Source organism: Nelusetta ayraudi, unplaced genomic scaffold, assembly GCF_046127955.1.
Source record: "Nelusetta ayraudi isolate G7.1 ecotype Tasmania unplaced genomic scaffold, CSIRO-AGI_Nayr_v1 ptg000079l, whole genome shotgun sequence".
In the NCBI taxonomy this organism is placed as follows: Eukaryota; Metazoa; Chordata; class Actinopteri; order Tetraodontiformes; family Monacanthidae; genus Nelusetta; species Nelusetta ayraudi.
This window is the reverse complement of record NW_027466129.1, coordinates 480,001-507,500: the sequence shown is the minus strand read 5'-3', so window position 1 is coordinate 507,500 and position 27,500 is coordinate 480,001. Positions and strand designations below refer to the sequence as shown.

At 49.1% G+C, this 27,500-nt stretch overlaps 5 protein-coding genes and 1 long non-coding RNA gene across 8 annotated transcripts in view; all 6 read right to left on the bottom strand.

The window, feature by feature from the left end:
* Window positions 1-3,156: 3,156 nt before the first annotated feature.
* Window positions 3,157-5,237, bottom strand: LOC142900114 (uncharacterized). Its single transcript, XM_076044170.1, has 2 exons — window positions 4,260-5,237; window positions 3,157-3,793 (listed from the first exon to the last, which is right to left on the bottom strand). Exon 1 carries the CDS (start codon window positions 4,922-4,924, stop codon window positions 4,301-4,303), a length of 624 nt encoding a protein of 207 aa, XP_075900285.1. The 5' UTR covers window positions 4,925-5,237; the 3' UTR covers window positions 3,157-3,793; window positions 4,260-4,300.
* Window positions 5,238-6,839: 1,602 nt separating this feature from the next.
* On the bottom strand, window positions 6,840-7,341 carry LOC142899966 (fer3-like protein). The gene has a single exon (XM_076043932.1). The coding sequence runs from the start codon at window positions 7,315-7,317 to the stop codon at window positions 6,868-6,870; it is 450 nt and encodes a 149-aa protein (XP_075900047.1). The 5' UTR covers window positions 7,318-7,341; the 3' UTR covers window positions 6,840-6,867.
* A 9-nt stretch (window positions 7,342-7,350) lies between these two features.
* Window positions 7,351-14,459, bottom strand: LOC142899968 (uncharacterized). Of its 2 annotated transcripts, XR_012928832.1 has the most exons (5): window positions 14,374-14,459; window positions 12,821-12,955; window positions 12,592-12,740; window positions 9,531-9,590; window positions 7,351-8,154 (listed from the first exon to the last, which is right to left on the bottom strand). It is a non-coding gene; the product is annotated as an uncharacterized LOC142899968 (long non-coding RNA). The 2 variants fall into 2 exon arrangements; XR_012928831.1 differs by lacking the exon at window positions 14,374-14,459 and having other exon boundaries at window positions 12,821-13,574.
* A 1,708-nt stretch (window positions 14,460-16,167) lies between these two features.
* On the bottom strand, window positions 16,168-19,721 carry polr1f (RNA polymerase I subunit F). The gene is made up of 4 exons (XM_076043930.1): window positions 19,367-19,721; window positions 18,231-18,372; window positions 17,365-17,573; window positions 16,168-17,276 (listed from the first exon to the last, which is right to left on the bottom strand). The coding sequence occupies exons 1-4, from the start codon at window positions 19,681-19,683 to the stop codon at window positions 16,811-16,813; spliced, it is 1,134 nt and encodes a 377-aa protein (XP_075900045.1). The 5' UTR covers window positions 19,684-19,721; the 3' UTR covers window positions 16,168-16,810.
* A 1,386-nt stretch (window positions 19,722-21,107) lies between these two features.
* Window positions 21,108-26,981, bottom strand: tmem196 (transmembrane protein 196). 2 transcript variants are annotated; one of them, XR_012928853.1, is made up of 6 exons: window positions 26,139-26,981; window positions 24,906-24,962; window positions 22,704-22,839; window positions 22,260-22,378; window positions 22,021-22,155; window positions 21,108-21,935 (listed from the first exon to the last, which is right to left on the bottom strand). XR_012928853.1 is itself a non-coding variant. In XM_076044087.1 (5 exons), exons 1-5 carry the CDS (start codon window positions 26,301-26,303, stop codon window positions 22,084-22,086), a joined length of 549 nt encoding a protein of 182 aa, XP_075900202.1. In that variant the 5' UTR covers window positions 26,304-26,981; the 3' UTR covers window positions 21,110-22,083. The 2 variants fall into 2 exon arrangements, 1 of the variants encoding a protein (XP_075900202.1); XM_076044087.1 differs by having other exon boundaries at window positions 21,110-22,155.
* Window positions 26,982-27,113: 132 nt separating this feature from the next.
* Window positions 27,114-27,500, bottom strand: part of LOC142900061 (4-galactosyl-N-acetylglucosaminide 3-alpha-L-fucosyltransferase 9-like) — a 4,884-nt gene continuing 4,497 nt past the window's right edge. Inside the window, exon 2 of the mRNA XM_076044086.1 lies at window positions 27,114-27,500. This exon is cut by the window's right edge and continues 1,185 nt beyond it. The gene's annotated coding sequence lies outside the window, so the exon portion shown is untranslated.

The following is a 27,500-nucleotide window of genomic DNA, read 5'->3' as shown; positions in this document are numbered from 1 at the left end:
TCAATCAAAACTGCCACCGTTGTCTACAAGCTCAAAGTAGCTTCTGTTTCTTCCTCTTCATCTGATGCCGCTGCTGCTACTTCCACATTTTTTGTAGTAGCGTGTATTTCTTTAGTGCCAGCCTACAGCAGCCATTTCAGAACTCACTCATACATATATAAATATATATGTTTACATTTACACACACACAAACACACAACACACACAGGCACAAACTAACTGCCTCGGGTGGAGATGAAACACAGATGATTAGCTCTAATGGGAACCAGACCTGCAAACCTATAGTCTCTCTTCTCTAGCGTGTGTGTGTGTGTGTGTGTGTGTGTGTGTGTGTGTGCGTGTACGCGCACGAGTCCAACTTCCTGTACCCCCTGTCTTCTCATGGTGTTGCGGGGTTAACGTAAACCAGCTCTTGTTACCTCATAACGGGGAACTTCAGAGGGACATTGGAAGTTCTAGAGACGGAGATGCTGGACGCAGTAAAAGGCCACAGCAGCGTCGCAGCAGCGTCACAGCAGCGTCGCTGTAGAGTCACTGGGACGGTCGGAGCAGCTCATCCCAGCCGCGTGGGTCTTTTTCTTCACCTGGAGGAATCAGAGAGACATTTTTTTAAGAAGAGTTTTACTGCCGGGGTTAACACACACACACCCACGCACACAGGTCCCCACCTTTGACTCTGGAGTCAGTAAGGGATGCAAAGTGAGGAGATATAAAGTGTGATTAATGAGAGAGAGAGAGTGACTATGTGTGTGTGTGTGTGTGTGTGTCTCATCAAAGTGACGATCACGGCACACTTTAATCCAGACAACCAGATGCCTCCTCGCTGATAACAAGTGGCCATCCCATTACCTTGCAACATCAAAGAGGTGGGCGGAGCCTCTCTTTCTGTCTGTGGAATGTACGTCCCCGTTTGGTCAGTGTGAAAAAAAACCTGTGTGTGTGTGTGTGTGTGTGTGTGTGTGTGTTTGGGCGCCTCAGAGGTGACATTCCTCCACGTCAGAGCAACAGCCTCAAGTTTAAGACAACACGGTGATGTGAGGGTGGGAATTGATTCCCCCCTGGTGGCTGGGTGGGGGGAGGAGAGGGAGGGGAGTTGGGGGAGGGGTCAAAGCTGATGGCTTTACCTTCCGCACGCGAGCCACGCCGCCAGGAAAAAAAAAAACACTCCCAGCATTATGAACTCCGCTGCTGCTCCTCCTCCTCCTCCTCCTCCTCCTCCTCCCCCCCGTCCTCCTTCTTCTCCTCCCCGTCAAAAGGCCTGTGGAGAGATTTGGAACGCGCCGCGAGGCGTCTGCACTGACCTCAGGGTCTTTCATCTCTGTCAGAGTGATATTAGCACTCCCCGAGGTTCTGCCTCTCTGGCACTGATACACTTTTTCACCGGGACGCCGTGTCCACAAGTGTATTTATGGCCAGAGCGGAGGGCTTTTCTTTCTTTTTTCCTTTCTTTCTTTCCAGGTGTGCAATAAATTAGAGTCAAATTATGTGTTTGTCCAGTCTGGCCTCAATCTGCCATGTTTCATCTCCTGGAATTCAACGCCGGCTTTATTCTCTATTTTGTGTCGATGAGAACCAATAGATTGTGTAGTGGGGTTGGGTGAGGCAGTTCCTGAAGCTTCGGGAAATATAAAGGTCCCATATGATGCGAAAATCACTCTTTTAATGTTGCAACCAGAGAAAAAGAAAAGTCCACCCAGCGTTTCAACAAGCGTGGGATGAAACACACAGTTTGCTGGACATAGTCCCTTTGTGATGTCACAAAGGGCACCACAGACTCGCGGACACCTCTCTGAGGTTGGTGACCACGAACACCACCAAAGCCCAGGTGCTGACTCCGCCCTCCGCCTGTGTTTTTGAACCCCTTCCAAAGCATGTGGGCGGTCCAGTGGAGCGTCCGATTTTACAGACGGCTGCAAACGCAGGGCTAAAGCCGCTGTCTTCTCCAGAGGCCCACTGAGGTTTGGGGGGAATTAGTCGCGTGAGGCTGTTCCACTGAACCCGAAGGTGAGAAACAGAGATCCGAGACTGACTGAGCTTGAAGGTGGAAGATAGAAGCCTTGCTGTCACTGGCTTCACATTGAGACATTAGCTAACTTGCTAAAAACAAAAGGTTTTCAGGGGTCCAACTCCTCCTTCAAACAGACTCAGTGTTTAACAGATGATCAGTGCAGTGGAGAAGGAATCACATTTAGCCTCACCGGGGCATCAACAACTGGTCCTGTCATAGGAAAAGTAAAGCAACTTGTTTTCCTTTTTTTGTTTCATGGTTTTTATTTTATATTTAGTCCGACGTTTTGAAATTGCGCCCATCAGCAGAAGATGTGGCGATGATGTGTTTATTACTATTGAATGCAAGTGTTGTTCACCTCCTTAGCAATGCACATACATCAACAACAACCTAAACAGTTGATACGTTAATTAGGGTGACTGTTGGTGCATTTTTCTTAAAGATCTGTGTGGGACTTTAGGTTCATACAATTGAACAAACTTTTAGGTTTATTCAGCTGAATAGTTGAATCAGTTGATTAAGGTTATTCAACCTTAATCAGGTTGAACAACCTGATGAAACAAATCATCTTCTGGGTGACTTTTTAAATTGAAGGGTTTTTATTTACTTATTTATTCTTTTTTTTAATCTCGGTTTTTTGCACACCAGCACTTTGACCTGGGACCCCTCCCGGTTGATCTGCTCTCTGGGGGTCCCTCCTGGTTGCTGGAGCACCTGCACGCAGGACACTCCCGTGCTGACCTGCGTCCCCGGGGACGTCGGGGGGGGGGAACATGGTGCCTGCCTCCCACAGCCCCTCACTCACCCCGCTCACACGCAGACCACCGGCTAATTATGGCTCTCCCAGATCCCCCGGCTCAGAAACACGACTTGAGAAGAAGCCCGGTGGTATGAGATGTTTTCTTTTGCCTCCTCCACTGTGGTTTGGTAAACTGGGGATTCAGCAACCGAGCAATGAGGAGCAAATTCCCCACGCAGACATAGAGTGCTGAGACGGGAGGAAATGAGTTTGTCTCAGGTGTTTTAAAACCATCTCCTGTGTCAAAAGGTGCAGCCCTTTAAATGTCTCGTAACCAAACTGCCAGTTTTCTTTACTTTGTTTTTGAAATGTTAGATTCTGTAATGAATTTCCAGACTGTACGCACAGGTCACAATGATATTTTCATTCTTTAATTCAGGATATTGCCAAATATTTACAAAAACTCAAAATGTGCAGACTCCAGATCCATTCATCACTCTGAGAGAGAGAGAGAGAGAGAGGGAGAGAGAGAGTGAGAGAGAGAGAGAGAGAGAGGGAGAGAGAGGGAGGGGGGACCCCTCCCCTTCCCCCCCAAATAAATAACTTTTATTAGAGCAGGGAGAAAGGAATTTGGAGCGCATGTAGAAAAATAAATACAGAATACTTCATTTGCTGCGAGACGGCGTCGCAGGGAATGTGGAATGGATTGTCTCCTCTGGCTGCTCTGCGTGTGTGTGGTTTCAAAAACAGAGCCGCTCCTCACAAAGCTCAATGTTTTTTTTTGTTTGTACAACAACATTCTCAGTCGCAGTGGTCTTCCCTCCTTCATATCCGTCCTGTAAGTGCCCCCCCCCCCCGCCCCACTCCGCCTCACCAGCACTGCAGTCGGCGTGCAGGGGTGGGAGGGGAACAAGAAAAAGGCCTCGCACACGGGGACTCCGGCCTGCCTGCCCCATGGCCTGTCTGTCTGTCTGTCTGTCTGTCTGTCTGTCGGGCCTGCTTCAGTCTCTCTGCAGGTCCTGGGCCGTCTTCACTCTGTGGATCATCTGCGGGTGAAAGAATGATTTGGTGTCAAACATTATTATTAGCATCACGTGATGGTCGGCGGTCAAAGTGACTCAGGTTACAATTCAAATGGAGCTCTCGTAAGCTGGCAGACACCACTCAAACTAAACATGTTACGGACCTGCGAGTGCCATTGATATCATTTTTTTTTGTTGTTGCAGGTAACTGTGGAAGGGTTAAGTTGATCAAGATCAAGATTGCAAGAACAAGACCAGTGGCCTCAACTTAACCCTTCTACAGTGAGATGAGCGTGAAGACTGAGAACCTGTTGCAGGAAACCCTTGCAACTCACAGCTTCTCCTGACTTCACAGAGCAGTCCATGGTTCATTAACAATGTTAATTACAGTTATCAGTTAACATCTTACAAGTGAACTGAACTCTGTCATTTCCTGCGTAAAAATTGCGCATCCTCGCGTGATGCAATGCTGAGCACAGAGCGCGCCTACCTCCGCACCGCTCCGGCGGGGTTCCGGGGCTCCAGGCCCGGCTAGTGGGACGTGGTGGCTGCGGCGGCGGTGGTAGTGGTGGTGGTGGTGGTGGACAAGGACCACGCGCCCCCCATCCTCCAGACCGAGAAGGCGTAGCTGAGGCGCTCGTGCGCCACGTAGCTGCAGCTGGCGCTCCGCGCGTCCAGCTCGTCGCTCTGCAGGACCTGGCACAGGAAGTCGATGTAGCGCGAAGCCAGCTTCAGGGTCTGGATCTTGCTGAGTTTGTCCGACGGCAGCGTGGGGATGATCTGGCGCAGCGACGTGAACGCCTCGTTCAGCGACTGCGTCCGCTGGCGCTCGCGGATGTTGGCCATGACGCGCTGCGTGTGCAGGTCATCGAAGGAGGGCTCCGGGCTGCTGCTGCTGCTGCCCTCGCTGCCTCCTCCTCCTCCTCCTCCTACTCCTCCTCCACCTACTCCTCCTTCCTCTTCCATGTCTCCGCAGCCCTTCCTGCACTTTTTCTTGCCCGGGTTGGGACTCTGAGAGTTTCCCTCCTCGTCCTCGTCCGCGCTCCTCCTGGCCGGCCGCCGCTTCCTCGCGCCCCGCCGTGGCAGCTGGCGCTCGGTCTCCTCCTCGCTGTTCCCCGCGCTGTCCATCGTGGTGGTGGAGTCCTCCTCCCGCATCGCCGCCGGCTCGCCAACCCTCCTCCCGAGCCGTCTCCCAGCCACCCGCCCCGCGCGCTTATGCGTCCACTGCTGGGCGCGCAACGTCAACAACCCGGTGAAGAAAGCGGGGCAGGGGGGGTGTCTGCCAGTGCGGGGCGCGCGCGGGGCTCTTATAGCAGGCAGCGGGACAGCGTGATTTTTTGGGGGGGAGATGAGGGGGGTGGGGGGTGGGGGCTGTGATTGGGCGGGGAATCTCTGTAACTTAATACTCGAGGACAGGGAGAGTTGTAGCTGTAATATCAGGAATGGTGTTTAAGACTCGCAGGCTCGTCAGCGCAGCATGGAGGTGGGGTTGGGGGGGGGGGGGGGTATGGGGTGGGGTTGGGGGGGGGGGGTGGTGCAGCATGGGCGCGGCGTTATTTAGTTAGCAGAGGTGAGGACTCAGAGGTTTTGAAGAGTCTTTGTTCCCACAAGATTTAACCTCGATTTTCACCATTTGGTCCACATCTATAGGAAGGGCCAGATTTCAACACAGCTCCGCCACTTCAGTATTTTTGGCTGCTGGTGCGTCAAACGCGCGCTTGTTGCGCCCGCGTGCCTCTCGGTTTAGAACGGACGAGAAGAGCACTTTAGAAAGACATCAAACACTCCCTGCCCCGTCCGTCTCCGCTGTTTTTCGGGACGCGGTGGGTTACCGCCGGCAGGGTTGGGAGCAGTGGTAGGAGCGGGGAGGAGGAGGAGGAGGAGGCGGAGGAGGAGGAGGAGGTGGATGAAAACACACCGGACCTCCTGAAGCACAGGAGGTGGCCGCAGCGGGGGGTCTTGCGCTTTCCGCGAGCACAGGCGCGCTTGTTTGTTTTCCCGTCAGCGGCTCCTCGTTGAATCATGTGATTAAACGGGGCTCGGTTCCCGCGGGGATCAGGCTTGAAAGGCCGGAGAGGCACCAGGGTGCCCCGGGCCGTAGCGGGGTGGCGCTGCTGCTGCTGCTGCTGCTGCTGCTGCAGGAGAGAAACACAAACACTGGGCGCGATAAAGATGGGAGGAAAGACGCACGCAAGCGGACGCTAAAAAATTGGCCTCATCTTGCAGCGTCTTGCAGCGTCCTCCGTCACGCCAACTTTGATGTGAGCGCGGTGTGAGAGTGATCCACGCGGAGGTTTGAACGTCCAGGACCACCACGCACGCCTTTGGGGCCCACGCGGACGCCATAAATATTCCTCATGAAAGATAAGGACCTTCTGCTGTCGCCCTGGTTCCTCGCAGCTCCCCGGCTGCAATTCGCACCTCGGTGACCATGCAGATAACGCATCCAGCCCCCACGCGGTGCGCGTGCATTTCTCCTGATTCAGATCCCGCAGCTCGTCATTTGCACATGCATGAACTTTTTTTTTTTTTTTTTTTTTTTGATGTTGTTGTTGTTTTTAAGCTTTAAGATAAGTTGAAATGAGTTGATTCTTTCTCTCGTGCTTACAGGGCGGGAGACGAAGTCTCAAGCCACGTTCAGCCTCACCTGGTCAGTGCGCAGGCCTCTGTCCAAGGTCCTGAAACTGCTCACCTGAAGCGTCAACACGAGCTTTTGTCATTCAGTGTGAATAATAACAAAAATAAATTCTAATTGAGGAATAATAATAATCATAATAATCATAATAATCATAATAATAATAATGATGATAATAATAATAATAATAATAATAATAATAATAATAATAATAATAATTTATAAATCGGTTTAATTAGTTCATATTTTTGCATTTTCTTGCAGAACATGGTAAAAATGTTCGGACATTCTTGTCAAATTTTTATTTTTAGGGGTGCGGGTCAAATAATTTATGCTGTTCAATGTAAAGTTATAGTGAAACCGTTTTAAAAAAAGAGTCTTTGGGTCTTCAAATTACTTTTTACGAATACACTTTGGGCAACTGTCAGGGTAAGTCTACAGTCTCTCGCTGAATCCAAACCCCTCATTTGGTCCCGTTCTGCTGCAGCAGGTCCGTCATGAAGGAGATGTAGACGATGGCCAGCCGCAGCGTGTCGATCCTCGACAGCCGCTTCTCGTAGGCGAACGTGGGCACCTTCCGCCGCAGCTCGTCGAAGGCTTCGTTCAGGCTGAACATCCGCCTCCTCTCGCGCACGTTGGCCGCCTGCCGCTGGACCACCGTGATGACCCTGCGCCGCCGGGGCTTGGTGGCGAGCACGTAGCACCGCGGCGCCGCTCCGGCCTCCTCCGGGCACCTGCTGCCCCACCGGTCCTCAGGCCCTGGCGGGGCGTCAGCATCGTCGTCGACGTGGTCGTGGTCCGCCTGCTGTCTGAGCTCCGTGGGGCAGCTTGGAGGAAACTCCACCAGGTTCATGTCAGAGACAAAGTCTGGCAGTGGGGGGGGCATCGCCTCTGCGCTTTTGCATCTCCACATTCAGTCCAAAAACAAGAGAGAACAAAGCACTCCCTGGTGTCCAGGTCTGGTGTCGAGTCCTGGTGTTGACAGTCCCGTTGTTCAGAGTCCAAGTGTTCAGAGTCCTGGTCTTGAGAGCCTTGGTGTTCAGTCCTGGTGTTGGAAGTCCTGGTGTTCATTCATGGTGTTGAGAGTCCTGGTGCTCAGTCCCGGTGTTCTGCTCTGGGGTTCAGTCAGGAAAACAGGGGAAGCAGCAGTGGTGGCGGCGGCTCAGAACCTTCATCAGACACTGACAACAAGTGGCTCCTCCAAATCCGGCCTGGCTCAGGGGTGAAGATCCTATTTGGCCAGGGTCCAGCGGCTCTGCTCCTGCTGTTTTAATAAGCGTCTTGCCACGCAGCCAGCGCCGCACCGTTCACATCCACCCTGCTGCCACCACGCCGAGGTGCATCTCCAGCCTCAGCCTGCGTGCGAGTGCTTCCAGGGCGAGTGGAAAGGCGTTTTAAAAAGGAAGCTGGAGGGACACTTGAATTGTCCTGCCGGAGGCCCATAATGAGCCTGTGAAGAGCCGAGAGGAGGGGAAGTCAGGGGGGCTCTTGACAGAGGGTCAGCCAGTCTTGTTTGCACTCTCCCCTCAGCTTCAGCGGCTAAATAATGACACTTTTTGCCACTTAAATGGGTCCAGGAGGGAAGACCAAACAGAACATTCCCTGACTGTGGCTACACACCACAGTCGCTTTTTCTGTTGCAAATTAAAGCAAATAGCTACCTGTTTCCATGGCGCGGCAGGGAGCTGCCCAGGACGGACAGAGCGACTTCACAGCAGGAGGCTGCTGGCTCGCTCACTCAAAGCACCACCTAACGGGAGAAAAAAAAAAACGAAGATGATCAGTGTGACATATCCTTGGGATTTAAGTATTTAAGTATTTAAGTAGGAACTGTCATATTTTGGTAATAATTTAAAGGACCCATGTTCTCCGCAGGTTCACACATTTGGTTTTCATCCCAGACTTTGGTGGTGGAGCTTCACTTGGGAGAATTTCATTCATTCAATTAAAAAAAAAAAAACAACGACAGAAAACAGCCCAGGCAGCAGAGCTGTGGTCACCAACCTGGGAGAAGCATTGGTGCCCTTTGTGACATCACAGCTGTTTTCATACGCAAGAAGTGAAGGATGGACTGTTGACTGACGAGGCAGAGACACAGACTGATTGGTTTGAATTCAAATTAAAGCACCGTCACCAAAAAAAACTTATTGAGGAGTCCTTAACTGTGAATGAAAGATGAAAAACAGAAAGATCTCTTATTATAACATGGGACTTATCTTATGTTCCAGGTCTAATCAAAGTTAAAATAGCATTTTCTATATTTCCAAAATTAAATTGTGTATCTTATCATTAGAGACAATTTCATTATCATTTTAAATTCTTACTAAATCTAATTGTCTTAATATTGACATAAACAACTTCTATCCTAAAAATTCTGCGGGCCAAAGGTCCAGCGTTTCAAAGGGATCATGAACAGTGTTGGCGAGTAATCTATTACTATGTAATCCACTACTGTAATTGAACTACTTTTTGAGTAGCGTAATATAAAGTAAGTAAACGCAAAGGGATTAGTGTGGCAAAACTGGTAATTATATGATAATTACTTTATCAAGCAATGAGTAATGAGTTTGTTTGTGGAATGTGCAGTTTGTGTTCAGAGAGCAAACATTCGTTCATGTTAAGGAAAAGGACAGAGACAAATTCCAAAGCACTGAGCACTGAACTTTCTTTTTTTAGTCGTAGTAATTAATAATTAGTAATACATTACAAAGTAGTTAAAGAAGTAATTCGATTGCTGTATTACGGTGTAATCAGTAGTTGCATTACTTTCATGGAGTAATCCCAACAACTCTGATCATGGAACACAAATTTCCGCAGGACCTGGCACAGGAGCAAATCTTGGAATGAGGTGCCACCAATGTTTCACAGTAGGACGCCAGGGAACAGGGATGAGCGTCGCCACCAACACACTCTCTGACCAATAGGTGGCACCAACTCTGACACACTGGGACTTTAAACTTCAAACTTTGGTGTGGATGCCGACTCAAAACTAAAGTGAAGCAACTCAGCTGGCAAGTTACAAACTCACTGATGAGATTTTCATCACGTCAATGTTTCAAAACCAGTTGCAGAGGAACAACAGTGAATGTTCAAACTCTCATCAGTCTGCACATTTAGTTCGCTCACATGTGCGATTTGCCCGCGAGACTGTCACACGTCTTCTCCTTCCTCTTCCTCCTCTTCCTCCTACTGCTCCTCCCTGGTCTGTGGGCAGGCAGATAAACATGATGGGTCTTTCTGCTGGTTGCCACGGAGACGCTGAGAAAGCACAGCTGGGTGGGAGAATATGAGGTAATCTCACCCTGGGGCTGCTGGGTAAATATTGGTCTTAAATAAGGGGTAAAACCCCAAATGAGGTGCGTGAGCGCGCGGACACACACACACACACACACACACACACACACACACACACACACACACACACACACACACACACACACAAGGGGATCTTTTCCATTTCTGTAAAGAATGTCATCTCACTGGGTGGACTTGCCGCTTCACTTCCTGCTCTCTTGGCTAATTAACGAATTGGATGATTAACGGTTATTTGTGGTGTAGAGGGAGGGAGATGAATCACTTTGCGAAAGGCAAAAACGATCTGAATGCATAAAGTTCTCGGGACGAGCTTGAAATACAAATATAAGGCCTTGCATTCTGTCTATTCCCCAGCAGGGGGCCTCTACTCCAACGTTGGAAAAAAGGAGATTAAGAAATTTATTCACCAACATTTACCAATAAACATTTTCTATTATTGCTCTTGGCTGCTATGACATAGTGCTGCTTCTTCTTCTGTGCTTTTTAAAGGGCAGTTTGCTGTTTCTGCTACAGCTTTGGTGCTACGAGAACAACTGAAAGTGCCTTTGACTGGAGCTTTTTCAACGTGGACGTGCAACATCAAGGACTTTAGGTCTCGGCAAAACCATCCGAGTTGTAAGATAAGGATAGATTTACCTGCAGCTAATTAAACAGTTTTAGGTTCATAGGGTGACTCAGTTTTAGTTTCTTATTTGTATGGAATAAGTAGATGAAAAAGCAAAGGAATAAAACGCCTCAGTAGACGTGGAGGTTTTCACCTGACACGCCCTGCGGCCGAGCGCCGACACCGACTCCACAGCGCCGTAAAAAGCAGAGTGTTGGGAGCAGTAAAGTGTGTTTGGAGAGGTCACTTCCCCCAATTTCACACTACAACACGGTGCGGAAACAAGTGGGGGGATTTCTTCTGTGTATATTATGTGTGTGTGTGTGTAAGTATGATGTTTTCACACTGGAGCGGCGGTCGTGCCGCGGCAGTCAGTCATGAAATATGGATTTGAGTAGAGAGCAGCGTGGGTCCACGCAGCTCCGACTGCTCCAGAGCAGCCAGAGCTGTTCTCACTATGTAAATCTGTCTTCCTCCTCCTCCTCCTCCTCCTCCCCCACCCCCCCATCCCTCCTCCCACTCCTCAGTGAGCACTAAGAACACAGCCAAATCTCTCCCACCACCGCTGTAAATCTGAAACTGGACACTTTGCCTCCATTTTTTTTCCCTCCTCCTCCTTCTGTTTTCCGTTTCTTTTACAGCTTAGCGTTCTCTCCTTGACCCCCCCACCCCCCCTCTCCCCCTCTACCCCTCCGCCCCTCCTCAGCTTTTCCTCTGTCTCTCCACTTTCTCTCCGGCCAGGAACAAGTTAACTGCACTCAACTAAGGTTTGAGGAGTGTAGACGAGCGCCGCCCGGACACTGTTTGACTTTCTTCAGATTGTTGAATGCCGAGAGATGAGTCGGGGGTGGGTGAGGAGGGACGGGGAGGGGGTGGGGGGTGGGGTGGGGAGTGAGGCAGATGAGTTTAACTCCTGACCCCTGTCACTCCAACGCTCCTCTAAATTCTCCCCACACCCAGGAGCTGACTCACCAGGCCCCCGTCTTTCGGCCCAGCCTCCCCCACTAGCATCGCGCCCTCTGATTGGCCGGCTCCTTTGGGCTGATGTCGAGGAGTCCTGGTGTGTGTGTGTGTGTGTGTGTGTGTGTGTGTGGGGGGTGCCGTTTAAGGCCAGGCGACCAGAGAAAAGTATTCTTCCTCTGCATTTCTGTGTGTGCGTGTGTGTGTGTGCGTACATTGGATCCACTCCAGCACCACATCATATATCCACTGCCCCCCCCCCGGCCCCCCTCTCTCCTCTCCAACCAAACCGTCGTCACCCGCTCGCCAAAGCGCCCCTCCCTCCCAGGAATCCTCCCTCTAATCCAGCCACTCTACACTCTAAAAACACACACACACACACATGTCAGCACCGCCCACCCACACCCCACGCCCCGCCCCCTCCTGCAGGCTGAGCAACGTCTATGTGCTTATTTATTCCTTTCATTTTTTTCAAGTGTGACCCACTCCGCACTGCGTTTTCTTTCAAAGTGTTTCATCGCTTTTTTATGACAACGACAACATCACCACCACCACCCACCACCACCACCCCTCCAGGCGCTGTGCTGCACTAGCTTGTATTTGTAGCCGCCAAGGAGGATAAGCACGTTTTGGTTGTGAAAGCCTTTCAACGCGATGAATTTGATTTGAAAGTTGACAGTTTGAAAGTTGACAGTCGTCAGACTCACCCATTTAAAGTTGGACGACTCCACTCCCTGCCTACACCCTGCCTCTCTCTCTCTGTCTGTCTGTCTGTCTGTCTCTCTCTCTCTCCCTCTGTGGTTTCTGGAAATCGAACTGACGGTTCTGCTGATCAGAGGAGCGTCTTTCATTCCAGTGCTTTTATTCCCCTCTCAGCAATTAGCACTGATGTAAATGCCATCATCGTCATCATCATCATCATCACGGCCACCCAGCAGCCCCCCCCCCCCCTTCATTCACCTTCAACACTGCTCTGCAACTTCCCAGTGTTGTTGTAAAAAAAGAAAAGAAAAGAAAAGTGAAGAAAAAAGAAATAAAACATTTAGCTGTGCGCTGGGTTTTGTCCTTCAAAGCGACTTGGCTAAACATGAGATCAGTTTTTCCAGGCCTAAAGGTTTTGCCCACCCGCCCCCTCCCCCGCCCCCTCTCCCAACTCCTGGCTTATTTATTCTTCTGTGGTTTTTGGGGAGGCTGTGTCTGAGAGTCTGATGATATGCTGTGTGTGTTCCTCTTACCCCGCCGCTCATTACTCCTCTACACATCTCCTTCCAACCCATTCAAATGCAAAGGCAGCAATAAAAAAAATACATATTTTTCCTCCCCTCCTCACCAACTACTTGTTCCGCGTTGAATCGCAGCATTTGCGCCTTCACATTCTTGTTTGCGCGTTTGTCACCGACTGACACGGTTTGGCCTCATTCCTGCCGCATATCCGGACGACGCTGTGGCGATAGCGGCTGCGAGGAGATATGATTAAAATGAGAGAGAGAGACACAGACAGAAAACACCTCAACTTGTTTTTTTTGTTTTTTTTTACCTTTTGTCCCATCCCTGAAGGAGTGTAGGAGTCAGAGTTTGGTCTGAACACTGTCTAGACGTCTATGAGCCTCCCATCACCTCCTGATCAGACCCAGCCAGATTAATCTCAGCGAGGTAACATGGTGGGGAGCGGCTGCACACACACACACACACACACACACACACACACACACACACACACACACACACACACACACACACACACACACACACACACACACACACACACACACACAAATAGATTATTCGGGGAAGTCGGAGGGTGCAGTGCAGATATGACCATTATGAATTGCAACATTGAATAAGATCTGTGTTGCAATATGCATTCATGTATCTTAACCTTACAGTAAACATCTGATTTAAAAAAACAAACCAAAAAAAACCCCACTTTTTCTGGATGCAAAGGAATCTACCATCATAAATCATTTGTTTTAAGTTTCAGAACTTAGTATCACAGTTCATATTGTAGGTTCCACTAATGTTTACATTACTGCAATTGTGTGAAACACAAGTTTCTGTCCCCACGAGCCTCTTTTGGATCAGGTGGCCAGTTTCTTAATTACTGCTTATCGCCCAAACATTCATGTTCTGACACTTCTGGAGTCCCTCCAGGAACTGCGTGCGTTTGTTCTGTGCATAAAAAAAAAAGCATAGAACAATAAAATGAACGAGTGCTGCTTCCCAAACCGTTAGCTCCAGACAGAGGACCAACAACTTGTTTTATTGGCTGCCACCACCGTGAAACCAACACTCAGAACCAACGATCCGCCCTGCTTTCATTGATCGCTGCAACTGCTGGTGATTCTCCCGCGACGCGTCACAGAAACGCACAAACACACTACAGGGCCCAAGTCAGGTGAGAACAGTGACGTCATGAAAAAAAAAATGCCCGGCCGCTCACCCGCCGTCTCCAGAGTGACCCGGGGCAGGAGGGCGGGCGTCGGGTGCCAAGGAGACAAACTTTACGATGGGAATTCAAGTCACCAACCCGAAAGCTATGTTTACTTTCGGGGTTAACAGCATGTTTGCCAGCGCTGGGGTGTGTGTGTGTGGAAGGACATTGGTCCCCAGGGAACCAGTTTCACGCTCAGGTCCGTCTGTGCGAGCCGAGCACGGCCCATTAGCCCCACCTGAGGGGGGCATAAAACACCAGCGATGCAAAGCAGAAGGGACCAAGAATCTCCCAGAGAAATGCCTTTGAACACGCCGTAAAGGGATTTCATGGACGCCGCCGTGAGGGAGAGAGAGAGAGAGAGAGAGAGAGAGAGAGAGAGCCTTTGATACGACTCGGCCCTGGCCGTGGCTGTACCACTCCGACTGGTGGAACACTTAAGGTTTTATGACCTGCTGCCATTTGGGGCTCGGGGACGGTGGAGCCGAGCGCCGACCACATGACTAATTAGGGCAGGACGGCTGGCCGGGGTGTGGAGCTGGAGCTGGAGCTGGAGGTGGAGGTGGAGGTGGAGCAGCAGCAGGATTGTGGGTTTTGCGGATGCGGTGTCGCTGTTGTGTGTGTGTGTGTGGGGGGGGGGGTTGTGCAGGTGCGGGAACCTGAAGCTGGAGCAGAGGAAGCTCTCCTGGAGGACTCCTGGGAATTTTCAACCAGGCCTGGAAAACAAACAAACAAACAAACAAACTCTTGACAGGGCTCTTGCAGGACAGAGATGGAAACCAACCTACAAGGCAAAAAGACAGAGAGGTGGAGGGGTGAGGGGATAGAGAAGGAGGAAGTGGCAGAGGAAGAGGAGGAGGGACAGAAGGTGGAGGAGGAGGAGTAGGAGATCTCAGTGGCGACACCCCTCCGCTGGAGGGAGTCGGAGGTGTGTAACAGACTTTCTGGCCTGTGCAACAAAAACAACACACAACACTCCTCCTCCTGTTGTCTCATTCCTCCTCTCACTCGCTGCGATCGAGGACGATGAAGACAAAGCGCCGCCGCGCTGGCTCATGAGAGTCCGGTGGCTGGGGGGGGGTGCCCCCCCACTTACTCCCCGTAGGAGGAATGTGTGTGAACTGCACGCCGCCTCCTATAAATCACAGGGACAAGTGGAAGGAGGAGGAGGCAGAGGAGGGAAAGCAGCAGGAGGATGAGGCGGGGGGGGGGGGGGGGGGGGGTGAGATTAATGAGTGACGATAGAGGGAGTGATGCAGGTGCAGCCGCACATCCATCTGGCATCCATCTGACTCTAGAGAGCCGGCAAGCAGGACAAACGCTGTGACTCGGTGGGAAATTTGGTGATTTATTTATTTATTTATTGAATGCTTCAAACACAAGTGTTTGTTTTTCTTCTGTTTTTCCAATGTTTTGTTTTATTGTCTGATATCTTCTTAGTCTTATGTCTTAATATCTTAAATCTCTTAAAAAGTACCTTTAAAGTTTGATTGACAGCCCAGCTGTTGGTCACCTGGACTGAGGGTGGTGGTCTGGGGGTTTACATCCTGCTCATGATTGTTCAAACATTTTGTTTACTGCACTGCATCGAAAAATTATTAAAAAAAAAAAGAAGAAAAGAAAAAAAAACTAGATAACACAAACTGACACATTCTTGGCTTCCTTTCTAAACCATGCAGAAGGAAGATCCAACCATGCAGTAGGCTGCAAACAGAGGGCTAAGTGTGCCGCCGCCTGGATGTGACTACAGTGAGTTCTTGGATAATTGTTGGTGCCGTGGCTCCGCTGGAACCTTTTTTTTTATGCATGCAAAGATCAAACTAGATGTAAAACACGGCAGAATGTGGGACTGTTCACTAGTTTAGCAGTATGAAGTTTACATTTGTCGACTAAACCAGTGAATTTTCTGCATTCGCACGGTAGTTAGAAGGGAAATGACAAGGGAAATTCTCCTTTGGAAGTTCTACTCACCAAAATGATTCACCTTTTGCCAGCCAATTCACCGTCACGCCGGCCACGTCATGTGACTGCATAAAATCGTCCAGTGCCAACTTGTTGCAGTCGGGTCGCTGATTCTCCAGCGCAGGTGCTGCTCGTCGGGTGAGACGGGCCGAAGACGAGCTCAGTTAATTAGCGCCTCTCATCTCGGCTGCTTCTGATAAGCCCCTGTGGGGGGGTGGAGGTGTGTGTGTGTGGGGAGGGGCGGTTGGTGCGAAGGGGTTAAAGAAAACACACTTTATCACCCGACACCCAGCACTGTTGTGGTGGACGGAGGGAGGGAGTCAGGCCAGGGAAAACAAGAAACGCAGCCGTCGATTTGAAAAAATAAGAGCGGCCAGAGTTTCTTCTTTTGCGATTCTGCGGACGAGAGAGACAAAAAAAAAAGTGACAAACGGAGGCAACGTGTTTTGAAAATACAGACTTCTTTAATTGGGAGACCTCAAAAAGACCTGAAAGAATCCATTTTCGATTCCATGTCGAGGCTGCCTCGGAGCCTTCGGAGCAGCAGCAGCAGTCGCGGTTCAAATTGTTACAAGTATCTGCTGCTGCTGCTGCTGCTGCTGCTGCTGTGTTTTGTGTTTGTTTTTGCAAAAGGCGTTTTCCATAAGAGCCAAAGCGCTGATAACATTCGCCGAGAAATTCTTTGTCACAGCCTTTCCTTGAGCCCGGCGCTGAATGGAAGGCACGAGAATTACACTTTGGCCGAGCAGCAGAGTCTCGCTACCTCCCGGCCCCCCCTCACTGTCAGTCTCAGCATCAAACTGCAGAAAATGCACGAGATTAGCAAGTTGAACTCTCTCTCTCTCTCTCTCTCTGCTTGGGTGGGTGTGTGGCTCCACTCAGGAGCACAGACTCACAGGCTTCACTCTGAGCTCCTATGTACGGACTTTGCTGGGAACGGTTTTGCTGCCCCCATCAGGCCAGCGGTGGGTACTGCATCAGGGTTGTGCAGCACCCAATGCGACCTCGCAGATTTGATTCACAGCGAACAATCACAGCAGAGCTGTGACAAACAAACCAAAGAAAGAAAATTAAGGCACAAAAAACAAGTTTCCATAGAGTTTTGGTTTTTTTAACAATCGCTGATGGTGATTTTCAGGCGAGCTGCTCCATCCCGCTCTTCCTCTTCTTCTTCTTCTTCGTGGACATCGGCGACTCTTCACTCAGAGCGTCGGAGTCCCGTCTCCTCTTTTTGCCGGGCTTGTCACTGTGGTAGCCGCTGGAGTCGCTGGCCTGGCGCTCGGCAGCAGACACCTGCATCTCCTCCTCCTCCTCTTTCACCTCTTTCTCCTTTTTCTTCTTCTTCTTCTTTTTCCTCTCGCTGCCGGCGTCGTTGCCGTTTGCGTCAGTCGTCGTTCCGTTCAGTTCTGGTTCTGTGATCGTCGTCGTCGCCTCCTCTTTGATCTTGTCCTTTTTCCTCTTCTTCTTCGGGGTCTCGACGGGAGCCTCCACTGTGGGTTCTGCACTGGCAGCCAGGTCTGGTTCTGTCTCAGTGGCTGCCCCCTGGTGGACACTGATGGCAGAGGCTGCGTTCTCGCTCATGGCCAGCAGCTCCTGCACCCTGGAGGAGGCACGGCGGATCAAACGTCAACCACAGGCCCAGCGGAAACAGAGATGAAACGTTTTGTATCTTTTATTGCAGAACTTGCCTGGTCCTGTCCAGCTGTCCTCTGATCAGCAGAACCCCGACATTGTCGCTGTCCAGCGCCGACACTTCAAACTCCAGCTCTGCTCCGATCTGGGGCCCCGCGTCCCGCCAGGTTTCCATGGGCACCAGGTTGGGTTTGGGGATGCTGGCGTTGAAGCAGCCGTGCACCAGGCAGCCGACGTGACTCGCTGCCAGTTTATTGACCCTCCCCTGAAAAGAGGAGAGAGCCAGCGCCACACTTTTTCACAAGTGCCAACAGCAAAACATCCAATCCTTTGAGTCGGGGCTGCAGCAACCAATCGATGAGAATCGACAAAAAAACTAAATGAATTACTAATTCGCTGTTGTACGAAATTATTACGTCGCTCGAGTGTGGAGTGTGCAGAGCGCCCTGTGTGGCCATTGTGAGCGTGGAGTTCAGCCGAGCCAAGTTTGCTTTATTTATTTTTTATTATAATTTATTTATTTACTGTTCTGAAGCTCACGTCCCCTTTAAAAAAACAAACAAAAAAAACGTTTGTGCACATTTTTTTAAAGTCTGCGTTCCAAATGCAAAGCATGCATGTGTACGTTTTTGTTAGTCCATTTAATATATTTTATTAAATTATTAATTATTAATGATAATAATAATTAATAATGTTTTTGAGATGACTACACTAGTAGGGATGTTCAAGCAGAAACCACTTTCTGAAGACGTGAATTTGCACCGTGAGCTCAGTTTTTAAATAAAGGGGTGGAAATGAATGTTTTTTTTGTTAACCGAATTGTCAAAAAAAAAAAAAAAAATCCAACGATTAATCGATAATTAAAATAATTGTTATTTCACTAGATGGGGTCAATCAGCAGCTGCAGCTTTTCAAAACTCACCAGCAGCTTCTGTCCCTTCTTGGGCTGGAAGACGATGAAGTTGGCCATGACGTCCATGTGGACGTAGCCGCTGTCGTCGTAGATGTCTCCTTGATGACCCACGATCCGGATGTTGTCGTACGCCAGCGGAACTCCGTTCAGACTGGGGGACGGGAGGAGGAAAAACACACTCTTCATTCCACACAGCTTCATTAAACATACATTAAAAATGAACTTAAGAATAACATATTAAGTAGGGCTATCAAAGTTAATAACGCGCCCTAAAATTTAGCTTTATATAAAACACATAACACATATACACAAACTTTATTGCTCACTAAGCAAACAGGAAAATGGCTTAAAATAACATTGTTCGCCATCTGTTTTCAGTCTGCTTCTAAACTTGCTGACTTCCAGCCTCCTGCTGTAAGTGACGCTTTGCTGGACCTTCCAGATGTTTTTGAAATGGGAGAAAAACAAGGTGGAGTAAGAGGGCAGAGCTCACACCACACTGTGGTTGTTGACGAGAACCAGAGAGAGCCGTGCCAGTGCCCACTATGACATCACAAAGGGCTGATTTGCCACAAAATTAAGGTTTTCGTACGTTGCAAGAAGTGGTGCAAGCAAAAGCTTTGGCGTGTCGATGGTTCACGGGTAGCTTTACTGTCAATAATGCAACATGTGTCACAAATACAGCGGATTGAACCTGTGTTTCTCGAGGACCCTCGGTGCTGCGGTACACATTGAGAATAAAAGTATAAAAACTACAAGCTTAATCGTTTACAAAAAGTCAAAAGATATAAGATTTTTTTTTTTAATGCAAAAAGTATAACAGTGCAACGCAAGTCAAAATACTTTAGCATGTAACACACAATCAAGTGGCAGTGTTGTGTTGTGTAGTGTAAAACTTAGCAGTCATGTTATAGGACTTTCAGACAGCAAAGGGGCCAAGACACATTAGCAGACTTTATTTTAACGTTATCTATAGATTCGACCTATTTTTGGTGGAATTTAGCACAAACCCCACCGCTGTAAGCTAGCAAAGAGGAATCCGCGTTGACGGCGACAACCCCACACAAAACAAGTTGCGAGTATGAAGTAAAACACGAATGGGGCAAAGTACAACGAACAGTTGGGTCGGTGCTGGTGCTGGTTACCTCTGGGAGAACCTCAGCAGCTCCGCCTGCAGCTCCTCCTGGATGCCTGTCCGCTTCTTGTTGAGGAAGACGGGCGGCAGGCTGATGTGTCTCCGGTGCGCGTTCATGACCAGACACGAGTAGGGCGCCGACAGCAGCTCCGAGGCCGCGGCGAACGACGGGATGGAACAAGGCACCACGGCTGCGGCACCGACATCGGCTCCGGCCGCCGAGGACGAGCCGTCGGCCGCGGGCTGTGGTGCGCCCGCGACGGCGGTGACTTGCGCGGACGTTTTCACGTGTCTGGAGTCGTTTTCGGCATGCGGGGGATTCGCCATTGCTGTGCGTGAGAAGACCGGAAGAGCGACGTCACGCGGCTTCCGCTGTCAAAGAGGCAGCGGCCGTCTGCTGTGCAGTCGCTTATGTTGTCGCCTGCTGGCCGGGAGGGCAAATTGCACGTATACGAAGCAGCTGCGAGGCTTTTTCTTTCTTTCTTTCTTTCTTTCTTTCTTTCTTTCTTTCTTTCTTTCTTTCTTTCTTTAAATATATATTTTTGAAAGTGTCTCTTTAAAAGAGATATATTTTATCCCTTAAGAACGTTTACATGTTTCGGAGATTTGGTAGTGTACCGTTTGAATAAATACACGTTTGAAATCATTTTTCTGATTATCAGTTTTAAGATTTTCATTTCATCGTATTCTGCTAGAGTCACTTCAGTTTAAAACCAGTTGGCTTAAAACCAGTCTTGTTATTGTTACTTTTACCCTTTGAAACACTTGTTATTCAACTGGATTGTCAAGTATGGTTTTTTTTTTTTGGTTTTTTTTATGTGCTCTTTGTTTGTATGTTGTTTTTGTGCACTTGTGCCTGGCACTTACAGCCCAAGACAAATTTCCTTCAGGACAATAAAGTTTATAAAGTTCATATTTAGTCTTAGATCTTTGGCATCTGAAATAGCCAATAATAAATGAAGTGGCCCTATAATGTTTCAAAGCTTTCACATAATGCCATTTTCTCCAAACAATCTCACCAACTTGCCAAAAAATCTTTTGATTTTGATCTCATCTGCTGATTGTTTTGGAACAGTTTAAAATGCAAAGCGTAATGAAGATATTCTCTTCTGTGCACTCACGTAAGCTGAAAGCCCGCAGAAGTGTGCCAGCAAACTGATCTGCTCACATCAGGTGATCATTAAATCCGTATTCTGATCCAACCTGCAATGACACATTAAGATCATTAAGGTGACCCGAGGTGTCGGCTTGTGCACAGGCCTCTGCGCTAAAGCATGCACGAACACGCACGCGCACGCACGCACACACACAAACAAAGAAAGGCACAAAAGTGTGTGTGCACAGATGCTTCTAGTGTTACTGTTTTCTGACAGAGCAGCACCACAGCAGGTCACACGTTTCAGCACTTTTCAGACACACACACACACACACACATACACATACACACACAAAGTGAGAGAGTGAGAGAGTAGTGCAGATCTTTTCAGTTGTTGTTGCAGAGACTGTGACGTTAGCATCTTAGTCAGCAAGATCTCCCAGCAGCCCCTGCTGCGCTGGGCAATGCCAGAGCAGTTGCCTCTCTATATATATCTATATAAGAGTGGACAGCAAAAATAGCTGCCCTGTTAACACACACACACTTGCGCACACAAACACACACAGATACACATTTTTCTTTATGTAGTTGGCAAGTTAACGTGCTGGGACATCAAGCAGCACAAAGTTTCGTTTCCAGCTGAATCCCAGTGTGCATGAAGAAACTTGATGATATAATGTTGTTGCTTAGTGTAAACACAATGCATTGCACTTTTGAGAGATCCTTCCAATCAAGGCATCATCTCAGTCAACAGCCATCTCATCTTGCAGGAAAGATTTACAACCACACATAGACACGCAAAACAAGCACTTACACAAGCATCACATACATATATATTTTTTTCAGTTCTCTGTTATTAAAAAAAAACAATTAACCAATCTGTGTGACGAATTAACAAAAAGAATCCATGACACATAAGACAGTCAGAGACATTTGTTTGACTTAGTTTAATTGACTTTTATATAAGAAGCATTAAAAAAATATGTTTGATTTACAGGTACAGGTAGGTAGTGTCACGGATACACGGCACAGGCATGGTGTTTGCATGTCAAAGCATTCCACTATCTGACCACACTAGCAGTCTGTTATCTGCGCTTCACAGACGGGCAGTGAGGCAGAAGAGAGGAGGAGGAGGAGGAGGAAGAGGAGAAGGAGGCCGGAGCAGCAGCAGCAGCTGAAAAGACGCCACACTCTCAATTTGCTCATCATCACCTCCAGGCATGTGAGCGGCTCCAACCCGTCTATCCATCCATCCATCCATCCATCCATGCCGCTCATTAGTTTGAAGGACAAACCGTGTTGGAATTATGGGCCAAACTGCGACTCGCTGTCCTGACTTGACCCAAAGTTTTTGCATAATCGTTAAGAAGCTTGTTTGTCCTCCAAGCATGAAGAGAAGAACAAGTCAGGAGGTCCGAGGTTTCTCTCTGCAGGCGGGCGGGCAGGTGTGCAGGCAGGCAGGCAGGCAGCCAGGATACAGTGGCTGTAATTGCAGCAGTGCATTTGTGAAGGCGGACGCAGGCTGGATGTGTCAGCAGTAGCAGCAGCAGCAACAGTCAGAGACGCACGTTTCAGTTTCTGGTGACTGCAAAAAAAAAACCTCCCCCGCCTGTCAGTGCAGCAGCACACGGTCACGGCGATGCAGCCGTGTGTCCATTGTAGGAGATCTGAGGGATGCCGTTGCTGGAGTTGTCCAGGATGTCCTGTCGAGGAAGAGCAAAGAAAAAAAAAAAGGAGGGCGGAGTGGACAGGTGAGCTGCAACAGCGTTAACGAGTCAACAACAGCCGCAACTTGATATAGTCAGACCTTTTCGCTCATCTCGTGGGAGTGGTGCAGCGAGTGCTCCCGCTCCAGGAACATCCTCTGCTGCTCGGAGCTGGCCAGGCGACACGTCAGCCACGTGGACAAGGTGCAGGACGAGATGCCTGTGGGGGGCGAGCAGCGACCAGAGACGCAGTCAGTCAGTCAGTCAGTCCGTCAGTCGGAGGGAAGGAGCCCTGATTCTTTTGTTTTTTGGAGAATTTCTTGGGCCCGCACCGCTTTTCACAAAGTGTCGTTCACGCTGAACGACTAGCTCTGGCAAAAGGAGCACCCTTTTGTGATGTCACAAAGGGCACTGATGTCCAGGTGCTGTCTCCTTTACTGGAAGTTCCAGCAAAGCAGGAAGGCAAAACCCCTAGTGACTGGTTCACCGGCTCACAGTTCACCAGTTCACCGACTCACTGACTCACAGTTGACCGACTCGCTCACCCAGACAGGCCAGCGTCATGGCGGCCAGATGGATGGACTGCATGGCGTCGGGCCGCTTGTTCAGCGCCCGCACGAACTGGAAGTTGAGGATGCCGCCGATCAGGCCGCAGATGCAGCAGGCGGAGAAGAGGATCATCTGAAGGGGGCAACAAAAGGACAAACAGACAGGAGAGGACAGTCAGAGCAGGGGCGCTACCAGCTCCACCCAACATCGGTTGGCCGGCAGGCAGGCCGGCCAACCCCCCCCCCCCAACATACACACCAAAAAAAACCAAAAACTGCAGCTCACTTACAGGCACACAAGAGAAATGAACGGCTCTCGCAGTGGCTGCAGCGAGGACAGTGGCAACAACAACACGCTGATTTATTAATTCATTTATCTATTTCTATTTCAATTTCAATGTATTTACTTTCAAGAGGACAGTGTACGGTGTACAGCAGCCCATTTTGCAGGGATGTAATTGTACCCAGTTTCAGCCTGGGGCTGGTTTACACTGGGAGTCCCCCTGCCAGTAGAGTACCTTTAAAAGGAGGTCAACAGCCATAAAGAACAACAGCATCAGTAAAAAGCAGTCATGCTACAATACAGCACAATGGCAATACACAATCATAAAATAACGAAAGAGAAAAAAATCTAATAAATACAATTCAAAAGACAAACAAGGTAAAACTGGTGAAAACCAGATTAATACATTAATTGATAGGAAATTAAAAAAAACATGATTATGGTTGCGCTTTCCTAGATGTGCTTGATTGAGATGTGCTTAATTTCATGTATTTGAATTATTTTATACATTTTTCCCAATGTCACATTTGATTTTTCAGTCCTAAATCAGAGTCACATTGTTATGGCACTGAACCCAAACTGAGGATGAGTTGCGGCAGTGTGGCTGCAGTCCAGTGCAAAACACAATAGCAACAATAACAGTCGGCTCAATTCTACGCCGTGTCAATTGTGTGCATGCACGCGCGCTCGTTCGTTTGTGTGTGTGTGTGTGTGTGTGTGTGTGTGTGTGTGTGTGTGTGTGTGTGTGTGTGTGTGTGCAGGTTGCTTTCTTCGCTGCTCCCCATCCAGGTGTCTTCAGAGCCTGTAACCACATGGGGAAGAAGAAGGAGAAGAAGAAGACGGGGGAAAAAAATACGGCTCCAATTTCAGTCATTACCCGCTGGAGTGTGGAGAGGAGTCGGGAGCCAGAGCGAGCTAACACAATAAGGTGTGATGGAGGGAGTCGGAGCGGTGAAACCACCCGGGGGGATGGGGGTGGGAGGGTGAGGGGGTGAGGAGGGAGACAATAGGTGTGGATGGATGGGGTGAGACAGAGGGTGAGGGACGTCTGTTACAGCAGATTGTGCAGACATCGATCCATCAGTGGTGAGAGTGGGTGGCACGCGCACCCACCCACCCACCCACACACACACACACACACACACACACACACACACACACACACAGGGCTGCCAGGTGATCACTGAGCAAACAGAGGCGGAGCCACGCAGAAGAGAAGTGACCGCTTGTCTCTTCCGGTTCCGTCAGTCCGTCAGCTGACAGGAAGCACCACAGCTACACAACTCGACAGTCGACTGCTGGGCGACACCTGTGTCATTGACAACTCAGGCATCTTTCAGGGTGGGGGGGTGGGGGGATGTGGGGGATGGGTGGTCGGTGCTGATCATCCTCCTGCTTGTCATCACAAAAGTTCCCATCTGAGGCCACCGGCTCGTCAGATGTGACAAATATTTGGAACGCGGCCGCTGCTGAAGCCTGACCCCAGTCAGAGCGGCTCAGAGGGCCTCGGGATCAAGTGAACAAAACAGCAACGACGAAAAAAAAGAAAAAAAAGAAAAAAAAGGTGGCAGGCCAGAAGTGAGAGTCAGCGAGAAGATGCTTGATACTCACCGCGGGGAACAGGGGAGGGAGATTGGGGGGGGGGGGGTTGTATCGATCACTTGATCTAGTTAGGGGGCAGGACGGCAAACATGAGCCAAGTGAATGGGTCACGTCACTACCACCCTCCACCAGCAGGAGGCCGTTCCCGACTGGTCGTTCTGCTCCATCATGAGGGCCTCCAACCCAAAGCGGGTGGAACATCCAGCCGGCAGACCACAGTTTCACTGCCCACATGCAGCCACAACCAGCAAAACGTTGGAGGTGTCGCGTCGTGCGTGATGCAAGGATTACACACATTGCACACATGTACTCACAATAAGCCCTGTCCTCTTGCGAGCGCACAACACCCCGCACATGCCGCACACCAGGAACTGCAGGGACAGAAAATAAAGGAAACTTTAAAAAAAGAAAAAAGAAAAAACATGACAACATATGGATTCAAACCCTCCTCTCCAGACATTCTGGCTTGAACACATTGTTTGTCTGCCTAACAAACCAGGATGCTTTTATATTCTGGGATGTTATTTTCTCCTAGCACTCAACTCGGAACAACCTGCCAGAGGACTATTATTCAGGGCGTCACCGCAGCTGGTTTTCGTAAAAAAGGAAACGCCCAGAATTACATAGGAAGAGTTTGATCGAATTTGAGTGGGTCGGTTCTGTATACAAAAAAAACAACAACACCAACAATAAAACAAAACAAAAAAAGGCCGATCTACTCCAACTTTGATTCTTTTATTGTGACAAAACGGAACTCAAGTTCCCAACTTCACCAAATCAATTTCTTTCTCATCAGAGAAAATAATTGGAGTGTCTCAGCAGCAACCAAACAAACAAACAAACAAACAAAAAACCAAAAAAACTCAAATGCTGAGATGCTGTATCAGTTACAGTGGAGTATAGCCGGCCAAAAAGCTATTTATTTTTTTTGGTGCAAGATAACAGAAGAAGAAGAAGAAGAAGAAGAAGAAGGTCAGAAAGTCAACTTTTCCCTGCTGAAATCTAGACGGGGAGCTCTGAGAGCAGCGGCGGCGTAACAGGAGGAGGCGAAGGCAGGCGGCGGAGCCCAGGGAGCGGACGGTGCATTAGAGCCGGACGAGCCGGAGGATGAGTTAAAGAAATTGATCGTCACTTCCAGCATGTGGAAGACTCGAGTCGTTGCGATAAACACGCGGATCCATCACGGCAGCCGGTGCGTCGATTGGCTAAAGTATGAACACTAAGAAGCAAATAAAAAGAGTTGCGCGTGTTTCTCAATTCTCGGGCGCTGTTAAATTTCTGAACACACAGTCACACGTCATACCACAACAAAGATGCTTTCACGTGCAAATAATGTGATTATGATTAGGAAGTTGTCCAGCGACTACCAGCGATAAACTTAATGCTGGGACCAGGTTAACCCGCGGCGTCACTGAGATTCTGATTGTAAACAACAACAACAACAACAACAACAACAACAACAACAACAACAACAAGGACTTCCACACAACAACCTCAAACATGATAAGATTTAACAACAACAAAAAAATGTTTTTCGCGGGACGTACACAGAGTCCACTCCACACCGGAGAAGCGTCCCCCTGCTGCGGCTTGTGGTGGTCCCGAGCCCAGCTGATGCCGACGGCTCCCAGGACGATGCTCGCCACACCCACTCCCACCTCCACCACGGACAGCAGGAGCAGGCTCCACAGGATCTTGCGGCTGGAGCACATCCTGCCCCGGGCATCGCTCCAGGTCCGGACGGGACTGGTTGGCTGCGCAGCGGCGGCCAAGAGGCGAAACAGGAGTCCGCTGCTCGCGAACCTGGCGCCTCACTGCCGCATATCCGGCCGGAGAAGATCGAAGAGCGGCTTTGAGAGAGAGAGAGAGAGAGAGAGAGAGATGGAGGTGGAGGTGGAGGTGGAGGTGGACGGGAGGGAGGAGGTGGAGACGGCTGCGCTCCGGCGGAAGTTGTTGGCTCTTCGCACGCTGGGGCGCGCGCGATCCGCCTGGCGCTGCTTGTCCAAGGTTACTGGACACACACACACACACACACACACACACACACACACACACACACACACACACACACACACACACACACGAGCGTCCGCCCCCGCACGTGGATGCCATTCGAACGTCAGAAAGGTTTTGGTGTTTCTTTGAGGAGGGAGGCAGGTTTTTATATTCACTGTAAAACAAGGGTTATGCTTCGGGTTGACTGATTTTTTTTTCTTTCTTGCATGCGTTGTAAGATACTTTGCTAAGTTATGGAATAGAAGGAAAAGGATGTGAAGTTGTCCAAAAAATATGAAACAGATTTCGCTGGAAAACACAATCAAACATATTTAAAATGAGAATAAAATGCTGAAATACAATAAAACTTCATAGTCTGAAACAATGAGGTGCACAGTATTCACTTTTTTTTAAGTGAAGTGTGGATAAACATCTGCAACTGCCTTTAAAATGCTCTGCACGTTTAGTTAAGAATGATGGGAATTGTGTGACAATACTGTTTGATTTCACCAGAGACTTATCAGAAATTCCTGCAAAAGACTTTTATTGCATTCACAAAAACCCAACCCCAGCAGCAATTATACGTCTATTAATAATAGCCTGTCAGAAATTATATGATTTTAACAGCGTTACCAACAAAAATCCAAACATCTTGCTGCCACATCTACGGTTTGGCTCCTTCCACTATATAATCAACTACAATCTGTTGTCTCTGGGGCTCATCAATCAACTTCTTCTTCTTCCCAAAAATGAAGAAGGCCCTCGAAAAGCTTCAGTTTTAAGAGGAAGCTGTAAACAATGGATATTTTATGGAGCTATAAAGTTTTATATTCCAGAAAACACTGTTAAAAAAACTACTGGAAGCTACTGGAGTCGCAAATAAAATACACATGTAGATAAATATAAATGTGTTG

Bases quoted from the DNA above. Each gene is read 5' to 3' on its own strand.
- polr1f (XM_076043930.1), bottom strand. From the start codon at position 19,683: ATGGCGAATCCCCCGCATGCCGAAAACGACTCCAGACACGTGAAAACG. The intron at 18,373-19,366 runs GTAACCAGCACC...CCCGTCCCCCAG, and splicing joins CTGCTGAGGTTCTCCCAGAG to TCTGAACGGAGTTCCGCTGG. The intron at 17,277-17,364 runs GCAAGTTCTGCA...TGCCTCCTCCAG, and splicing joins GGACAGCTGGACAGGACCAG to GGTGCAGGAGCTGCTGGCCA.
- LOC142900114 (XM_076044170.1), bottom strand. From the start codon at position 4,924: ATGCGGGAGGAGGACTCCACCACCACGATGGACAGCGCGGGGAACAGC.
- LOC142899966 (XM_076043932.1), bottom strand. From the start codon at position 7,317: ATGTGGAGATGCAAAAGCGCAGAGGCGATGCCCCCCCCACTGCCAGAC.
- tmem196 (XM_076044087.1), bottom strand. From the start codon at position 26,303: ATGTGCTCCAGCCGCAAGATCCTGTGGAGCCTGCTCCTGCTGTCCGTG. The intron at 22,840-24,905 runs GTGAGTACATGT...TGCCCCCTTCAG, and splicing joins GCAAGAGGACAGGGCTTATT to ATGATCCTCTTCTCCGCCTG. The intron at 22,379-22,703 runs GTGAGCGAGTCG...CGCCCCCCACAG, and splicing joins CATGACGCTGGCCTGTCTGG to GCATCTCGTCCTGCACCTTG.